General features: G+C 38.2%; 2 protein-coding genes across 4 annotated transcripts in view; both read right to left on the reverse strand.

Moving 5' to 3' along the window:
* ATP11C (ATPase phospholipid transporting 11C) overlaps positions 1 to 20,248 on the reverse strand; it is a 217,500-nt gene that overhangs the window by 25,926 nt on the left and 171,326 nt on the right. For all 3 annotated transcript variants that reach the window (XM_053579888.1, XM_053579887.1, XM_053579886.1), the window contains one exon: positions 15,879 to 16,006. In XM_053579888.1, coding sequence (XP_053435863.1) covers positions 15,879 to 16,006 — 128 coding nt within the window. The remainder of the gene's footprint in view (positions 1 to 15,878; positions 16,007 to 20,248) is intronic.
* On the reverse strand, positions 4,667 to 5,153 carry LOC128577625 (cytochrome c oxidase subunit 6B1-like). The gene has a single exon (XM_053579889.1). The coding sequence runs from the start codon at positions 5,066 to 5,068 to the stop codon at positions 4,808 to 4,810; it is 261 nt and encodes an 86-aa protein (XP_053435864.1). The 5' UTR covers positions 5,069 to 5,153; the 3' UTR covers positions 4,667 to 4,807.

The following is a 20,248-nucleotide window of genomic DNA, read 5'->3' on the forward strand; positions in this document are numbered from 1 at the left end:
GTGATGTGGGCCATTCTCACTGGGGTTAGATGGTATCTCAGGGTTGTTTTGATTTGCATTTCTCTAATATATGGAGATGATGAACATTTTTTCATGTGTTTGCTGGCCATTCGTCTGTCATCTTTAGAGAAAGTTCTATTCATGTCTCTTGCCCATTGATATATGGGATTGTTGGCTTTTTTATCATGTGGATTAATTTGAGTTCTCTATAGATCCTAGTTATCAAACTTTTGTCTGATTGAAAATATGCAAATATCCTTTCCCATTGTGTAGGTTGTCTCTTTGCTTTGGTTATTGTCTCCTTAGCTGTACAGAAGCTTTTCAGTATAATGAAGTCCCATTTGTTTATTTCTGTTGTTGCAATTGCGACGGGAGTCTTCTTCATGAGGTCTTCATTATATCTTTCCCGAGGCCAATCTCTTCCAGCGTTTTTCCTATGCTTTCTTTGAGGATTTTTATTGTTGCATGCCTTAAACTTAAGTCCTTTATCCATCTTGAATCAATGTTTGTGAGTGGGGAAAGGTGTGGGTCCAGTTTCAGTCTTTTACATGTAGACATCCAGTTCTGCCAACACCATTTATTGAATAGAGAGTCTTTCCCCCAAGGTATGTTCTTGTTTGGTTTATCGAAGATTAGGTGGTTGTAAGATGTTAGTTTCATTTCTTGGTTTTCAATTCGATTCCAAGTGTCTATGTCTCTGTTTTTGTGCCAGTACCATGCTGTCTTGAGCACTGTGGCTTTCTAGTACAGACTAAAATCTGGTACGCTGATGCCCCCAGCTTTATTTTTGTTACAAAGAACTGCCTTAGCTATACGGGGTTTTTTCCGGTTCCATACAAAACGCAGAATCATTTTTTCCAAATCTTGAAAGTACAATGTTGGTATTTTGATAGGAATGGCATTGAATAGGTAGATTGCTTTGGGAAGTATAGACATTTTAACAATGTTGATTCTTCCCATCCATGAGCATGATATGTTCTTCCATTTGTTAATATCCTCTGTTATTTCCTTTCTGAAGAGTTCATAATTTTCTTTATAGAAGTCCTTCACCTCCTTCGTTAGGTATATTCCTAGGTATTTCACTGTCCTTAATTAGCTTCTCATCTTGATTGTTATTGGTGTATACAAAGGCTACTGACTTGTGGACATTGATTTTATATCCTGAAAAGTTACTGTATTTTTTGATGACTTCTAGGAGTCTTGTGGTTGAGTCTTTGGGGTTCTCTAAGTATAAGATCATGTCGTCAGCCAAGAGGGAGAGTTTGACCTCCTCTGTTCCCATTTGGATTCCCTTTATTTCCTTGTCTTGCCTAATTGTATTGGCTAGAACTTCCAGCACTGTGTTGAATAGTAAAGGTGACAGAGGACAACCTTGTCTGGTTACAGTTCTAAGAGGAAAAGCTTTCAGTTTTACTCCATTCAGTAAAATATTGGCTGTGGGTTTGTCATAGATAGCTTCAATCAGTTTTAGAAATGTGCCACCTATGCCTATACTCTTCAGTGTTCTAATTAGAAAAGGATGCTGGATTTTATCAAATGCTTTTTCTGCATCTATTGAGAGGATCATGTGATCTTTATTTTTGCCTCTGTTAATATGGTGGATAATGTTTATGGACTTGTGTATGTTAAAACAGCCTTGCATCCCTGGGATGAAGCCTACTTGATCATGATGAATAACTTTTTTGATGATAAGCTATAATCTATTGGCTAGGATTTTGTTGAGAATTTTTGCATCTATATTCATGACTGAGATTAGTCTGAAATTCTCCTTTTTGTTTGGGTCTTTTCCTGGTTTTGCTATCAGGTTGATGTTTGCCTCATAGAATGTGTTGGGGAAGATTCCTTCTTCCTCAATTTTTTGGAATAATTTCTGCAGTACAGGAATAAGCTCTTCCTTGAAAGTTTGATAGAATTCTGGAGTGAAGCCATCTGGACCTGGGCATTTTTTGGTTGGAAAATTTTTTGTTTCTTTCATTTCAGTGCTTGACATTGGTCTGCTCAGGAGCTCTATTTCTTCCTGGCTGAGTCTAGGGAGAGGGTGTGATTCCAAATATTGATCCATTTCCTTCACATTGTCAAATTTCTGGGCATAGAGTTTCTGGTAGTATTCAGAGATGATCTCTTGTATCTCTGTGGGATCAGTTGTTATTTCCCCTTTATCATTTCTGATTGAGGTTACTAGAGATTTTACTTTCGTATTCCTCGTTAGTCTGGCCAATGGTTTATCTATTTTATTTATTTTTAAAAAAAACCAACTTCTTGTTTATTAATTTTCTGAATGATTCTTTTGTTTACAATTTCATTGATCTCTGATTTGATTTTGGGTATTTCTTTTCTTCTACTGAGTTTAGGCTTAGATTGTTCTTCTTTTTCCAATTCCATAAGATCTCTTGTGAGATTGTTGATGCGCTCTCTTTCTGTTTTTCGAATGCAGGCATATAAAGCGATGAATTTTCCTCTCAAAACTGCTTTTCCAGTATCCTACAGGTTTTGGTAGCTTCTGTCTTCATTGTTGTTATGCTCAAGGAAGTTAATGATTTCCTGTTTTATTTCTTCCTGCACCCATCTGTTATTCAACAGAAGATTGTTTAATTTCCATGCCTTTGGGTGGGGTCGAGCATTTTTGTTAGAGTTGAGTTCCACCTTTAGTGCCTTATGGTCTGAGAAGATACAAGGTAAAATTTCAATTCTTTTGATTCTGTTGATATTTGTTTTGTGTCCCAGCATATGATCAATTTTGGAGAATGTTCCATGGGGTGATGAGAAGAATGTATATTCTTTATTTTTGGGGTGGAGTGTTCTATATGCGTCTATCAAGCACAGTTGTTCTACGGTCTCATTTAAATCTCTTATATCTTTGTTTAATTTCTGTTTAGAGGATCTGTCCAGCTCTGTAAGAGGAGTGTTAAAGTCCCCTGTTATGATGGTATTATCAGATATCATATTGCTCAGACTGAGTAAGGTCTGTTTCAGGAATCTGGGAGCATTTAAATTGGGTGCATAAATGTTTAGAATTGAAACGTCTTCTTGTTGTATTATTCCCTTGACCAATATAAAGTGACCATCTTTGTCTTTTTTGACTTTAGCTGCTTTAAATCCACATGTATCTGAAAGTAAGATTGCAACACCTCTTTTCTTCTGAATTCCATTTGCCTGAAAAATTGTCTTCCAACCCTTGACTCGGAGCTTTAATTTGTCTTTTGAAGCCGGGTGTGTTTCTTGCAGACAGCAAATGGATGGCTTGTGTTTTTTAATCCAGTCAGCCAATCTATGTCTCTTCAGTGGGGAATTCAAGCCATTAACATTTATGGAGATAATTGATAAGTGTGGTAGTATTCTATTCGTCTTATTTGGTGAGAGTCCATTCTTAGTTTTATCTTTTGCATCAGTGTGGAGGTTAGGTTCTGTCCTTTAATTTCTGAGCTCTTACTTTGCTGCTGATCCATTGTGGTGGTCAGTGTGCAGAACAGGTTGAAGTATTTCCTGTAGAGCTGCTCTTGTTGTGGCAAATTTCCTCAATGTTTGTATATCTGTAAATGATTTGATTTCTCCGTCAATTTTGAAGCTTAGCTTAGCAGGGTACAGAATTCTGGGCTGGAAATTGTTCTGTTTAAGTAGATTAAAAGTAGATGACCATTGTCTTCTTGCTTGGAAAGTTTCATTAGAGAAGTCTGCCATCACTCTGATGGATTTGCCCCTGTAGGTCAACTGGCGCTTACTCCTGGCAGCTTGCAGAATCTTTTTTTCTTTGTCTTGACTTTGGACAGGTTCATCACAATGTGTCTTGGAGAAGCTCGGTTAGAGTTGAGGCGACCTGGGGTCCGATATCCCTCTGAAGGGAGTGTGTCAGAATCTTTGGTGATATTTGGGAAATTTTCTTTTATAATATTCTCTAGTATGGCTTCCATTCCTCTGGGGCATTCTTCTTCCCCTTCTGGAATTCCTATAACTTGTATGTTGGAATGCTTCATAAAGTCCCATAATTCTGAAAGTGAACGTTCTGCTTTCTCTCTCTTCTTTTCTGCCTCTTTTATTATCTGACTTATCTAAAGAACTTCGTCTTCTACCTCTGAAATTCTTTCTTCTGCATGGTCTAACCTGTTGCTGATACTTTCCATTGCATCATTAAGTTCCCTAATTCACTGTTTCAGTTCCTTCAGCTCTGCTATATCCTTTTTATATTCTTCATATCGTTCATCTCTTATTTGATTCTGTTTTTGGATTTCCTTTCGGTTATTTTCCACTTTATGAGATTTCCTTCATTGTTTCCATCATTTCTTTCATTGTTTTCAACATGTGTATTCTAAATTCCCTTTCTGTCATTCCTAACATTTCTTTTTTTTTTTTTTTTTTTTGTGGGTAGACAGGAGTTGTTTATTATACTATTTTCATATGTTGAGAAATGACACACACGACTAAGAAAAAGAATATATGCAGATGGTAAGGGCGGGGAACAGATCAACTGCAAAACTTGGGGCTATTCTGTATATCCACCCACTCTACTATTTGGCACAGAGGAAGTAGTTAAAGTTCAACAAAATAAAATTAAGTAAGGAAAACAAAACAAAAAAGGTGATTACCCTAAGCCCTCTTTCTGGTTAGGGTACTGGTTCCACCCTTGGCTTCTTGCCCAACTGTCCAGCTGTTTTACATACACATAGTCCTATACTTTTTCATCGAGTTTTTATTAGTAGTTAAGTCATGATTCAGAATCATCAGGCACCCACGTACCCCTCTACTATCTTGGAATAAGGAAGAAGGATGAAGGACGGAGGATGGAGGACAGAGGAGGTGAGGTACAGCCACTTCAAATCTTCCCAGGAAACGTACCTTCTGCCCGACGGTCATCCCAGGCCGAGACCCAGGACATGGGACAGAGCGACTTGTACACATGGTGGTAGCATTCACACAGAGAGACATCAGCTCCTTTTGCCGTCATTGCCTTCTGGCAGCCGTGGTAGTCTAGGTAGTTCTGCCAGCAGTTTCTGGTCTGGTTCTGGTTGGGGAAGCGGCTGTCAAAAGGGGCAGTCTTGTAGTTCTTGATTTTGGTCTTGATGTCTTCTGCCATGATGCTGACCCGAAAGACACCCCAGATGCACCTCAAAGCTCAATGTGACCCTCAGCAAAGACGCCAGGATCGGCCCTAACATTTCTTTATAGGTGGAATCATCTGCAGTAGCTACCTCATGGTCCCTTGGCAGGGTTGTTCTGGACTGGTTCTTCATGTTGCCTGGAGTTTTCTGCTGATTCTTCCTCATGAGTGATTTCTTTTATCTGTTTCCTTGCCCTAATTTTCCTTTCACTTCCTCTTGCTCTTTAAGTTCTTGTGCCTGTGGACTAAGGGTTATAGGACCAGAAGGGTGAGAAGGATGAAGAGCAAAAAAGGGATGAAAGAAAGGAGGACCGAGAGATAAGAAAAAAAAAGAAAAATAGAGAAAGGAGAGGGGGTGGGTAAAAGTAATATTGACAAAAAAAGAAGAGAGACACAGAAATAGGGAGACAGAGCAATGTAGGTGTACAATAGGGTACTTCGACACAACCTTAAAAACCCCCACATTCTGGGGGTGCCAAGTTGGGTGGTTCCCTTGAGGTCAGCAGCTCTTTGCTAACCTGATCAGGCACAGTACCCCACCTCCACCAAGTAGAGAGGAAAGACAAAAATGGTATAAATCAAACCAAAGCAAGCAAACAGAAAACTTTACGGGATAAAATTGGGTGAAAAACCAAATAATAGCGGTAGAAAAACTAGCAAAAATGAAGTTCTAGTTATTGAAAAAGGCAGCATTGGGAAATTATCATTAAACCAGAAAAATTGAGAAAGAAAAAGGATCTGTATGGAAAAGGTTGAAATTAAAAAACAAAACAACATCAACAACATCAAAATAAACAAAAAAACCCCAACCAAACCAAAAAAAAAAAACACCACAACCAAAAACAAAGCAGTATTGTTGAATATTGTCTGGGCAACACGTGGTCTTCTGGGGTATGAGATGTTAATCACAGTTCTGATACGACTGGAGGCTGCTGATTTCTCAAACCCCAGCAGGTAGACACCCTAAATCTCTCTTCAGGCCACTTAAAAGGCACTTTGAACTTGTAAACTTGCTGAGCAGAAGCTTTCCCACGAAAGTGCTTGTCACTGGAATCACTGCTGAAGTGGCTATCCACTTACCCAGTGTGCCAAAACCGGTCTCACTCTGCCCCTGAGGGTTAGGGCTGCAATGCAGCTCAGACCCCACCCTTAGGCTACTTGGTCACTGGGTTACCAGCTCCCACCCAATTCTAGCTCTGCGACCCTGAGGGTGGAGCTTGCCGGGGCAGATCGCTCACAATGGCTGCCTGTGACCCAGAGCCAAACACTATTAGCTCCGTCTGGCTCAGCGGCTCAGACTGGGGCCCTAGACAAAGGCCAAAGTTCTCCGCACTCCCGCTCAGGCTCTCCCCAAGGCAGTTCAGCTGACTGCCAAGTCCAAAGACACCAAAACAGTTCACAGGTAAGGCCTTTCTGGTTTGCAGTCTAGCTGGTACTGAACTTACAAGTTGCGGGCGGGTTTAGACGGATTGAACACAGGCGACCACTTGCCATTTTTCCAGTGTTTTAGTCCTCCTCTTGGGGTCCAGAAGTCTCTCGCTGACTCCCTGTATCCTCACAGGAGTGATGATAGGCAGAGCCCACCATCCAGAGATGCCTGGAGTCCTATCTCCCCAGACTCACGGTGCCCAGATGCAAGGAAGCTGTTACTCGGCTGCCATCTTGCTCCGCCTCTCGGTCTCAAACATTTTAAACTGGGGGCCAGTTCACTGTCTCTCAGACCGTTAGAGGGCCGGATTATAGTTTAAAAAAAAAAAAGAAAACTATGAACAAATTCCTATGCACACTGCACACATCTTATTCTGTAGTAAAAAAACAAAATGGGAACAAACATAATCACACCACCTAATGTGGCATGTGGGCCATAGTTTGAGGACCCCTGGGTTAGACCAGGCAGAAGAAAGAATTTTGGAGGTAGAGGACAAATTTCTTGAGATAACTCAGATAGTTAAAGAAACAGAAAAGAAGAAAGAGGAAGCAGAATGTTCACTGACAGAATTATGGGACTTTATGAAGCATTCAATCATACAAGTTATAGGAATCGCAGAAGGGGAAGAAGAATGCCCCAGGGGAATGGAAGCCACACTAGAGAATATTATAAATGAAAATTTCCCAAATATCACCAAAGATTCTGACACACTCCCTTCAGAGGGATATCGGACCCTAGGTCGCCTTAACTCTAACCTAACTTCTCTAAGATACATTGTGATGAACCTGTCCAAAGTCAAGACAAAAGAAAAGATTCTGCAAGCTGCCAAGAGTAAGCGCCAGTTCACCTACAGGGGCAAATCCATCAGAGTGACCGCAGACTTCTCTAATGAAACTTTCCAAGCAAGAAGACAATGGTCATTTACCTTTAATCTACTTAAACAGAACAATTTCCAGCCCAAAATTCTATATCCTGCTTTAAAAGTGATGGAGAAATCAAATCATTTACAGATATACAAACAGTGAGGAAATTTGCTACAAGACCAGTTCTCCAAGAAATACTTCAACCTGTTTTACACACTGACCATCACAATGGATCAGCAGCAAGAAAGAACTAAGAAATTAAAGGACAGAACCTAACCTCCACACTGATGCAAAAGATAAAACTAAGCAATGGACTCTCACAAAATAAAATGAATAGAATACTACCACACTTATCAATTATCTCGATAAATGTTAATCGCTTGAATTCCCCATTGAAGAGGCACAGATCGGCTGACTGGATTAAAAAACACAACCCATCCATTTGCTGTCTGCAGGAAACACACCTGGCTTCAAAAGACAAATTAAAACTCTGCGTCAAGGGTTAGAAGATAATTTTTCAGGCAAATGGAATTCAGAAGAAAAGAGGAGTTGAAATCTTATTTTCAGATACACATGGATTTAAAGCAACTAAAGTCAAAAAAGACAAAGATGGTTACTTTATATTGGCAAGGGAAAAATACAACAAGAAGAAATTTCAATTCCAAATATGCACCCAATTTAAATGCTCTCAGATTCTTGAAACAGACCTTACTCAGTCTGAGCAATATGATATCTGATAATACCATCATAACAGGGGAGCTTAACACTCCTCTTACAGAGCTGGACAGATCCTCTAAACAGAAATTTAAAAAAAGAAATAAGAGATTTAAATGAGACCCTAGAACAACTGTGCATGGTAGACAGATATAGAACACCCCATCCCAAAGATAAAGAATATGCATTCTTCTCATCACACCATGGAACATTCTCCAAAATTGATCATATCTTGGGCCACAAAACAAACCTCAAAAGAATCAAAAGAATTGAAAATTTACCTTGTATCTTCTGAGGCACTAAACATGGAACTCAACTCTAACAAAAACATTCAACCCCACACAAAGACCTGGAAATTAAACAACCTTCTGTTGAATGACAGATGGGTACAGGAAGAAATAAAACAGGAAATCATTAACTTCCGTGAGCATAACAACAATGAAGATACAAGCTACCAAAACCTGTGGGATACAGTTTTGAGAGGAAAATTTATCGCTTTAGATGCCTACATTCGAAAAACAGAAAGAGAGAGCATCAACAAAATCACAAGCCATCTTACGGAATTGGAAAAAGAAGAACAATCTTAAACTCAGTAGCAGAAAAGAAATAACCCAAAATCAAATCAAGAGATCAATGAAATTGAAAACAAAAGAATCATTCAGAAAATTAATGAAATAAGGAGTTGGTTTTTTGAAAAAATAAATAAAATAGACAAACCTTTGGTCAGAATAACTAGAAATAGAAAAATAAAATCTCTAGTAACCTCAATCAGAAACGATAAAGGGGAAATAACAACTGATCCCACAGAGATACAAGAGATTATCTCTGAATACTACCAGAAAGAGATTATCTCTGAATACTACCAGAAACTCTATGCCCAGAAATTTGACAATGTGAAGGAAATGGATAAATATTTGGAATCACACCCTCTCCCTAGACTCAGCCAGGAAGAAATAGAGCCCCTGAACAGACCAATTTCAAGCACTGAGATGAAAGAAACAAAAAATCTTCCAACCAAAAAATGCCCTGGTCCAGATGGCTTCACTCCAGAATTCTATCAAACTTTCAAGGAAGAGCTTATTCCTGTACTGCAGAAATTATTCCAAAAAATTGAGGAAGAAGGAATCTTCCCCAACACATTCTATGAAGCAAACATCAACCTGATACCAAAACCAGGAAGAGACCCAAACAAAAAGGAGAATTTCAGACCAATCTCACTCATGAACATAGATGTTCAAGCACTAAGATTAAAAAAAATAATAATAAAAAAGCTTCCAAGCAAAAACTGCCCTGGTCCAGATGGCTCCACACCAGTATTCTATCAAAGCTTCAAGGAAGAGCTGATTCCCATACTGCAGAAATTATTCAAAAAAATTAAGGAGAAAGGAATCTTCCCTAACACGTTCTACAAAGCAAGCATTGCCCTGATACCAAAACCAAGAAAAGACGCAACTAAAAAAGGAGAATTTCACTTATGAATATAGATGCAAAAATTCTTAACAAAATCCTAGCCAATAGATTACAGCTTATCATCAACAAAGTCATTCATCATGATCAAGTAGGTTTCATCCCAGGGATGCAAGGCTGGTTTAACATACGCAAGTCCATAAACATTATCCACCGTACTAACAGAATCAAAAATAAAGACCATATGATCCTCTCAATAGATGCAGAAAAAGCATTCGATAAAATCCAGCATCCTTTTCTAATTAGAACACTGAAGAGTATAGACATGGGTGGCACATTTCTGAAACCGATTGAAGCTATCTGTGACAAACCCACAGCTAATATTTTACTGAATGGAGTCAAACTGAAAGCTTTTCCTCTTAGAACTGGAACCAGACAAGGTTGTCCTCTGTCACCTTTACTATTCAACACAGTGCTGGAAGTTCTAGCCAATACAATTAGGAAATAAAGGGAATCCAAATGGGAGCAGAGGAGGTCAAACTCTCCCTCTTTGCTGATGACATGATCTTATACTTTGAGAATCCCAAAGACTCAACCACAAGACACCTGGAAGTCATCAAAAAATACAGTAATGTCTCAGGATATAAAATCAATGTCCACGAGTCAGTAGCCTTTGTATATGCCAATAACAGTCCAGATGAGAAGTTAATTTAATTAAGGTCACGACTCCCTTCACCATAGTTTCAAAGAAAATGAAATACCTAGGAATATACCTAACAAAGGAGGTGAAGGACCTCTATAAAGAAAATTATGAAATCGGGCGGCGCCTGTGGCTCAAGGAGTAGGGCGCCGGTCCCATATGCCAGAGGTGGCGGGTTCAAACCCAGCCCTGGCCAAAAAAAAAAAAAAAAGAAAATTATGAAATCCTCAGAAAGGAAATAGCAGAGGATATTAACAAATGGAAGAACGTACCATGCTCATGGCTGGGAAGAATCAACATTGTTAAAATGTCTATACTTCCCAAAGCAATCTACCTATTTAATGCCATTCCTATTAAAATACCAACATTGTACTTTCAAGATTTAGATAAAATGATTCTGCGTTTTGTATGGAAGCAGAAAAAAACCCGTATAGCTAAGGCAGTTCTTAGTTAGAAAAATAAAGCTGGGGGCATCAGCATACCAAATTTTAGGCTGTACTATATATAAAGCCATAGTGGTCAAGACAGCATGGTACTGGCACAAAAATAGAGACATAGACACTTGGAATCGAACAGAAAAACCAGGAAATTGACTAACCTCTTACAACCACATAATCTTTGATAAACCAAACGAGAACATACCTTGGAGGAAAGACTCCCTATTTAATAAATGTTGCTGGGAGAAGTGGATATTCCACATGTAAAAGACTGAAACTGGACCCACACCTTTCCCCACTCAAAAAAAATGGATTCAAGATGGATAAAGGACTTAAATTTAAGGCATGAAACAATAAAAATCCTCAAAGAAAGCATAGGAAAAACACTGGAAGATATTGGCCTGGGGAAAGACTTCATGAAGAAGACTGCCATGGCAATTGCAACAACAACAAAAATAAACAAATGGGACTTCATTAAACTGAAAAGCTTCTGTACAGCTAAGGAGACAACAACCAAAGCAAAGAGACAACCTACATAATGGGAAAGGATATTTGCATATTTTCAATCAGACAAAAGCTTGATAACTAGGATCTATAGAGAACTCAAATTAATTCACATGAAAAAAGCCAACAATCCCATATTTCAATGGGCAAAAGACATGAATAGAACCTTCTCCAAAGAAGAGAGATGAATGGCTAACAAACATATGAAAAAATGTTCATCATCCCTATCTATTAGAGAAATGCAAATCAAAATCACCCCGAGATACCATCTAACCCCAGCGAGAATGGCCCACATCACAAAATCTCAACACTGCAGTTGCTGGTGTGGATGTAGAGAGAAGGGAACACTTTTACACTGCTGGTGGGGCTGCAAACTAAAACAACCTTTTTGGAAGGAAGTATGGAGAAACCTCAAAGCACTCAAGCTAGACCTTCCATTTCATCCTGCAATCCCATTATTGGGAGGTCATCCTGCATCTACCCAGAAGGAAAAAAATCTTTTTATCATAAAGACACTTGCACTAGGACTGTTTATTGCAGTTCAATTTACAATCGCCAAAATGTGGAAACAGCCTAAACGCTCACCAACCCAGGAATGGATTAACAAGCTGTGGTATATGTATACCATGGAATACTATTCAGCCATTAAAAAAAATAGAGACTTTACTTCCTTTGTATTAACCTGGATGGAAGTAGAAAACATTATTCTTAGTAAAGCATCAGAAGAATGGAAAAGCATGATCCTATGTACTCAATTTTGATATGAGGACAATTAATGACAGTTAAGGTCACGGTAGGGGTGGGGGAAGGGGAGAGCGGAGAGAGAAAAAAGGAGGGAGGGGTAGAGAAAGGAAGAGCAGAGAGAGGGAAGGAGGGAGAGGGGTGGGGCCTTGTTGTGTGCCACACCTATTGGGGGCAAGACAGGACTGGAAGAAGGACTTTGCCTAACAAATGCAATCAGTGTAATCTGGTTTGTTGTACCCTCAATGAATCCCCAACACTAAAAAAAAAAGAAAATAAAGAAAACATAAAACACTAAAAAAAAATAGCCGGGCATTGTGGTAGGCGCCTGTGGTCTCAGCTACTTGGGAGGCTGAGGCAAGAATATCACTTAAGCCCTAGAGTTTGAGGTTGCTGTGAGATGTGACACCACAGTACTCTACCAAGGGGGACATAGTGAGACTGTCTCAAAAAAAAAAAAAAAAAAAAAAAAAAGAGAATTTGAGAGAGGTTGATGATATGGCCTAAGCAACACCATATTATGGCAGGCAGCATGTGTACAGAACCCTTTCTTTTGCTTTTTAAACTGTACAAGAAACAAACTACATCTGTTATCCGTATAGAAAACCTCCCTTTTCAAATTTCTGTTAAAAATATAACATATTGGGTGGCACCTATGGCTCAAAGGAGTATGGCGCCGGCCCCATATGCCAGAGGTGGCGGGTTCGAACCCAGCCCGGGCCAAAAACTGCAAAAAATAAAATAAAATAAAATAAAAATAAATAAAATAAAATATCCAAGTATGTCTTGTTTCACTGTTTGGAAATGCCTCAGTCACTAAATCCCAAAAGAATTAGTGCTATAATATGCTACATAATGCCACTACTAATAACTAGTAAGTGGCATGCTGCAGAGAGAGCCATAAATGAAGAGCAGGGCTTTATGGTTACAAATAATAAAGTAAAGGAGCAATCTACAGTCTGGCGACAGACTAAGAGCAGTGTCTGATCAGGGCAGGCATTCACAATTATGAGGTTAAGAAGGGAAGCCCAGCTTTGAGTTAAGCAATAGGTATGCTATGATTTTAATCTTTGCATCAGAAATGGCAAGTACACCATCTATGAAAAATGGTTCAATAATTCAAGACCTTCACTTACATTGCAGTAACTCAAACCTCATGGAAACCCTTATGATATTTTGTATGCAACAGCTTTTTACAGGTTTTCAGTATTCTAAATTTATAAAAGTGCTCAGCAAGGCCCTGAAGGCATGTGGAGAAAGGCATTAGAATAATAAGATTAATAGCTACTGTCCATTGAAAACTTGGCAGGCACTGTTTTTTAAAGTTCTTTTACACGTAGTGACTCATTTAATCATCACAAAACCATCGTGATTAGGCGCTACTATTGCCCATACTTTACCGAAGAAGAAACTGAAGCACATCTCAGTCAAGTAACCTGTACAAGGCCACACAGTAAGTGGCAGGGGTGACATTTGTGTCTAGGTTTTAGTCTGAGCTCTGGGATGAATCTTGCTTGCTACCCCTCCAACTCCATTTTATTGGCTTTCACTTTAGTTGTTGTCTGAAGACAACCACTGGCCTACTGGAAAAGGCACTGGAAAGAGCTGAATTTTGATCTTTGTTTTTGCCTCTGCTTATACCGTGTCCTTAGCTAAGTCTAGGTCCTGCTTCCTCATTATCACCAACAAAGTGTGGAGTATGGAAGCTGATATGATATTCTAAGATTTTCACCAAGATATTTTTGATTTTGGGTTGTTTTTTTTTTTTTTGGTTGCCTAGGCTGGAGTGCAATGGCTCAATCATAGCTCACGGTGGTCTCTAACTCCCAAGCTCCAATCTACCTCCCATCATAGCCTCCTAAGTAGCTAGGACTATAGACACATGACACCATACCTAGCTAATTTTTAAAAAAATTTTTTGTATGCAAGAGGGACTTTACCTAACAATTGCAATCAGTGTAACTGGCTTATTGTACCCTCAAAGAATCCCCAACAATTAAAAAAAAAAAAAAAAAAATTTTGTAGAGGTGAGGTCTTGCTATGTTGTCTGGGCTGGTCTTGAACCCCTGGCCTCAAGCAATCCTCCTGTCTCAGCCTCCCCAAATGCTGGGATTACAGGTGTGAGCCATTGCACCCATCCTCTACCAATGTTTCTAATGATTCTCCTCTAGATCCAATTACCCATTTACAACAAATACAGGAATCAGTGGAACATGTTAAATAATGCCACAGGATGCAATCAGCAAACTCTGGGCTGGGGTAAATTTTACAACATAAATGATCTGGGCTTGGTGCACATAGCTCAGCAATTAAAGTGCCAGCCACATACACCGAGGCAGGCAGGTTTTAACTCAGCCTGGGCCTGCTAAACAACAATGACAACTGTAACAACAACAAAAAATAGCTGGGCGTTGGCGGGCACCTGTAGTCCCAGCTACTTGGGAGCCTGAGGCAAGAGAATCACTTAAGCCCAAGAGTTAGAGGTTGCTGTGAGCTGTGATGCCATCGCACTCTACGGAGGGCAACACAGTGAGACTCTGTCTTAAAAAAGAAAAAACAAAAATAATCCAGTTTTATCATCAAATAAATTGCAAGGTTAACATACAGACTAAAAGAGATTCGAGCAGCTTATTAACCACTTGCCACATATGAACTTTATTTAAATCCTGATCCAAAAAGGTGTACTGTAAAAAAAAAAAATGAGTCAACTGGAAAAATTTGAACATCAGACATTTGGTGATATTAAAGATTTGTTAAGGGATTATGATATTACAATTTTTTTAAATCTTTTTTTCTTTTTTGAGACAGAGCCTCCCTAATAGCTGGGATTATAGGCACCCACCACAACACCCGGCTATTTTTTGTTGCAGTTGTCATTGTTGTTTTAGCTGGCTCGGGCTGGGTTTGAACCCGCCAGCCTTGGTGTATGTGGCTGACACTGTAACCACTGTGCCGAGCTATTTTTGAAAATCTTTAAGAGATACATAATGAAATAACGATTTTATATAATGTTTGAGATTTGGTTCAAAATAAGCCTGATAGAGAACATGGGGTTATTAATGGAATTAATGGAACAGGTTTGTCAAGGATTGATACCTGTTGAAGCTAAGTGGTGAGAACAGGGAAGTTCATTCTGTAAATAATATTCTACTTTTTTGTATGTTCAAATTTTTCCTTAATAAATATCCTTAGAATGATGATAAATTTTATAAGTCTGTAAAATTCTAAGAGTTGCTAAATGCAAATTTCATGAGTCATACTGGCTAAAGACATCCCTTATATTTGTGAATCTTCATTTCATACAAATAAACCACCTGAGCCTCCTTGTTGCACTTTCTATCCACTATGTAACAATGCTCATAATCTGCTGTAAATTAACATCTTTATCCTTAGCTGTAGGCTTAACTTCTAAAAATCCAATTAAATCATAAGTCGAGCAACTGGGGCTAATGCCAAGTTCTCCATCCATAGAGAGAAACATCCATTTCCAACTGACACAAAATGAATATAATGGCTTAAGTTAATTATTTTGTTTAAGCAAAACAGTTTTAGAATGGGGCTAACAAAAGAGGGCAGCTAATGCTTCAGGTGCAGATTACAATAGAAAGAGTAACAACCTTGTCAGTTTAATATACTACAGGTAGGAATCACTATGCTAAAATACAAAAGATTTTTTTGTGTGCTTCTTTGTTTTTGCAGTTAAAATGTCATGTCTTCCTATAAGATACTAGGACCCTATGACAATGTAAGTTTAAGTTTTAGGAGTTAGTGATTCTAAACTAAATGCTTCACACACTTTTAAGTACGGACCTACACCTGGAATATGTGTCATTGTACTGATGAATGATCTGGATTCAGTAGCTAAAAAGTTCAATGAAAACCATAAAATCAAACCAGGTGAGCAGTTCTGTATCCTTCCTGTCTGTAGATGAAATGAAACCCACAACTCTGAAAGTCTGGGGGTGGGGTGTTAAATATATATTCAACTTACATATATAATCGGGGGTCTGAGGTCAGAGTCTCAATGTTGATGTGCTGTTCCAGTAAACTATAGGCCAGGATGGGCAGGGATGTGAAGCAAATATTGTACATTGTAAGATAAGCAGCATCATAAAGTGGCTATAGTGACAAACAACAGAGGAAAGAAAAAAATTTACTTTAACAATTATCTACAAGAGGATATTTATACATTTAGGAAAATCACTAGCTAAAACAAGAGTTTCTTTTATACCCTCTGTGATAGCATGTGGCCACTCCACAATAACCATAGAAACTATAGAAAGGAAAATAACATGTTGGAATGTGTCACATTAATATTCCCATCTCTTTAATAGAATCATACTCAGAACAGTTACACGCTATAAGCTATATTTCTAATAGACATTAATAACTTAAAAAATTAATAGCTAAATATTCAGCTATTCGGGAGCTATTTCAGCAAAGACCAAATAAGTATAAGCAAAAAAATTCCTTAAAGAAACTAAATTATAGGAAGAGGCCAGCCTGTGCCATGATTATTTAGGTTAATACTTTACATGTTCTTGGTTAATATTTTCAAGTCCAAATCCTATAATGTATTTTTGTGTTGTTGTTGCAGTTTTTGGCTGGGGCCAGGTTTGAACCCGCCGCCTACAGTATATGGGGCTGGTGCCCTACTCCTTGAACCACAGGTGACACCCCCTACAATATATTTTTTAAAATCCTGAGAGGCCCCACAATTCTCATTGTGTGCGTTCTTTCTCCCTGCACCAAGTAAAAACCTTATTTGATCGACCACCAATGTGTTCGTGGTGATTTTTGGCTGGAGCGGTTTTACAATTTGAGCTCCTAGAAAAGAACTTGGTATACAGAAAGCATCCAATAAATAGCAGATAAATGAATGAGTACAGACTGGAAGCTATAATACATATGTAAAGGATTCTATATCTTGCTTTAATAAAAAATATTTAAGGTATTATATGAATGTCTTTTTTTTTTTTTGAGACAGAGTCTCACTCTGTTGCCCAGGCTAGAGTGCTATGGTATCAGCCTACCTCATAGCAACCTTAAACTCCTGGGTTCAAGTGAATCTCCTGCCTCAGCCTCCTGAGTTGTTGGGATTACAGGCACCCACCACAATACCCAGGTAATGTTTTTAGTTTTAGTAGAGATGGGTCTCGCTTTTCCTCAGACTAGTCTTGAACTCCTGATCTCAAGTGATTCTCTTATCTAGGTCTCTTAAGAGTCCCAGGAGTTCAGGCATGAGCCACCATGCCAGGCCTGTATTCTATAAATTTCTGATAGAAGTACTTAGTGAGTTCAGTATTTATCTACACAGTGCTATGTATCATACAACGATTTTCGGCAGCCTGAATAAACGATGCCTCATACTCACATGTATTTTTCACAAATATAAATGCTCTTTGATTAATAAATTGCACTTAACTGTGACACAAATTAACACAATTACATATTCTACATTAAGGCTACTAAAGATAATTACTATGATAAAAATGTGATACAAATCAACACAATTATATATTTTTAATCAATGACAACTAAAGATAATTACTATCATAATGGAAATTGACTCAAAAAGGTTGATAATGACTTGAGTGGAGCATTAATTCATTAGTTGACTTGAGAATGTATACCAAGTGCCTGCTAAGTGCCAAATACTAGGGACAGAGGTGATTCACCCCTATGTACCAAAGAGTTCAAATTCTAGATGGGAAGGCAGACGGGGAGGTGCACAAAGGGAAGCCAAGAGGAGGGGGGTCACAAATGTGGCCTGCAATAAACACAAAGCCAAGAGATAATGCATCCAACATTCTCAAAGACACTAAAGAATGACTCCACATAGAAGATGGAGGTATTTCCAACATACTTTCTATAAACAAAGATTTAAGCTTATCAGAGATATTATACTGAATTAAAAGTACAAAAAAGATGTTATATTCCTTTTAATTCTCAAGGGAGAGGACTAGTCTGCAGCACACAACACTACATTTTCTTTGGAAATTACCCATTTTCACTAATGAGTAAAATTTAAAAAACTACAACTCAGATTGACTGGTATGTAATCTAGTATTCAGTTTCATTTAAACAAAAGCAACATCAATCTACTTTTGTTTTACTGTGTTCCCTTAAGGTTACGTGAGAGATAATTGAAATTCTTAGGTGCATAATTAAAGGAGACAGACTGTCCCCAAAACAAACAGGTTTAGTTGATAACACTATTTACTGTTAAAGGTGGTACAATATTTTCATTACAAAAAAGACAAGTACTATACTAGCTTTGCTAAGGACAGAGTCACTTTTTGTGAAAAGAGTCCAAATCTTAGTCTCATTTCTACATTTTCTATAGCCCACTTTCCAAGTTCCAGACAACACCTAATACGATTCTAGATCGAGAAAGTGTGACTACTCATATGAACTCCAAAGGAACTTGCAATAAAGGCTGCTATATTCATCACTAGTACAAGGCCAAAGACAAAAATAAAGATTTTATGCAAAGAGACCTTCCCTTTCACCTGGTACACTTTTCCTCTAGGATGTCTGCATACTTCCCTCCCTAAGGTCTCTGTCCACTTAACACCTTAAGAGTGCGACCTTTCCAGATCATGTCTCTAAAACAGCAGCTCTCTCCCTCAGTCACACTCTATCCCTGTATTCTGCCCTATTTTTTTTCCCATCAGAGCACATATTAATACCTGACATAATATATTTCACTGTTGTCTATCTCTCCCTCTATAACTATACTGCAGGTTTCATGAGGGTAGGGAATTTGTTTTGATCATTGCTATAACCTCAGCACTTAGCCTAGCACAGAGTTAAGAACTCAAGAAATATTTGTGAAAGGAATGGATCTATCAGTCCAGCAACTGAAGAAACCAAATGTCTACTCCTCTGGAAACCTAAGTAGTTAAGGTAACCTAAGCAGACCAAAGACAGTCCAGTGTTTGAATCTCAGCTGGCTTTTGAGAAGCAAATCCTTTCTTTCTTCATACAACTTATGCTTGGTACACGTGTTTTAAAAGGACAACACCAAAAAAGTAAATAAATAAAAAATAAAAGGACAACAAAGCAACAAACACCTTTCAAAGGAAAATGATGTTTCAACCAGACCAAGCCAATTTTCCTTTAGCGCTTTGCCGGAAATTAGTTAAGAAAATTGGAAACATCTTTTAAATACTTGCATTCATACAAAAAGTGAAAAATTAGTAATATTTTGATTAATAGCAATTTGAATGTTCAAGAAAAGCAGATTGCTTAGAATTTATAAAACTCCCTGTAATTATTAATTTTGAATACAAAAAGGCTGATGGCAGTAGCTATAACCAGAAGATGCCTAATTCATAACATGATCTGCTTACCTGGTAGTACAGGGCTAATGACATGGCATTGATACAAGGCAGCATATCAAATAGCTAAGAGGTAAGTAAGTTCAAGAGAAAGAGAACAGTCATATCCCATTAGGAGGATGTATTCTCATAAACTTCCTACCATGAAGAGGAATAAAGCTTGCCTTTGAAATTTAGACACTCACGGCTCGGCATCTGTGGCCTAAGAGGCTAGGGCGCCAGCCACATACACCAGAGCTGGCGGGTTCAAATCCAGCCCAGGCCTGCCAAACAACAATAACAACTACAACCAAAAAATAGCCAGGCGTTGTGGCAGGTGCCTATAGTTCCAGCTACTTGGGAGGCTGAGGCAAGAGAATCGTTTAAGCCCAAGAGTTTAAGGTTGCTGTGAGCTGTGACGCCATGACATTCCACCCAGGGCAACAGCTTGAGACTCTGTCTCAAAAAAAAAAAAAAGAAAAGAAAAGAAAGAAAGAAATTTAGACACTCAGTCTCTAATACCTGTGGCAATTGTGGCAATGTGGTAGCTCAGCTTGGCAAAAATCAATAAACTATTCGTATTAACTACACAATTTCTGAGTCACTGAGCATTATAGCTCCTATATTTAGCTATACTTCCTACTAGAAATAACATTAAATCCATTTCAGTTATTAAAACACATATGCCTGCCCATCCCAACACTTATGTTTCATGTTGATATATAGCATATTCTTTATGTAATAAATGTACAAAAGAAATAGAGGGTAAAAGATCTTGAGAGCTTTAAGCAATCCAAGGCTCCATCTAGGAATCACAGCTTCATGGCCAGTTTAAAGATCAATGTTTTTAAATAAAACCAACTTGAGGAAGTACAAAGATGTAAGATTTTATTTAAGGAAATAAACTCTAACATTTTAAAATTATGAAATATTTTTATACACTGATAAAAAGCAAATAAAAATACTTTTTAATGTTATCTCAACTCTAACAGGAGATATGAAAAATATGTTTCAATAAGAAAATAATAGATAATTAGTA

The sequence above is a fragment of the Nycticebus coucang genome, chromosome X, assembly GCF_027406575.1.
Source record: "Nycticebus coucang isolate mNycCou1 chromosome X, mNycCou1.pri, whole genome shotgun sequence".
Classification (NCBI taxonomy): Eukaryota; Metazoa; Chordata; class Mammalia; order Primates; family Lorisidae; genus Nycticebus; species Nycticebus coucang.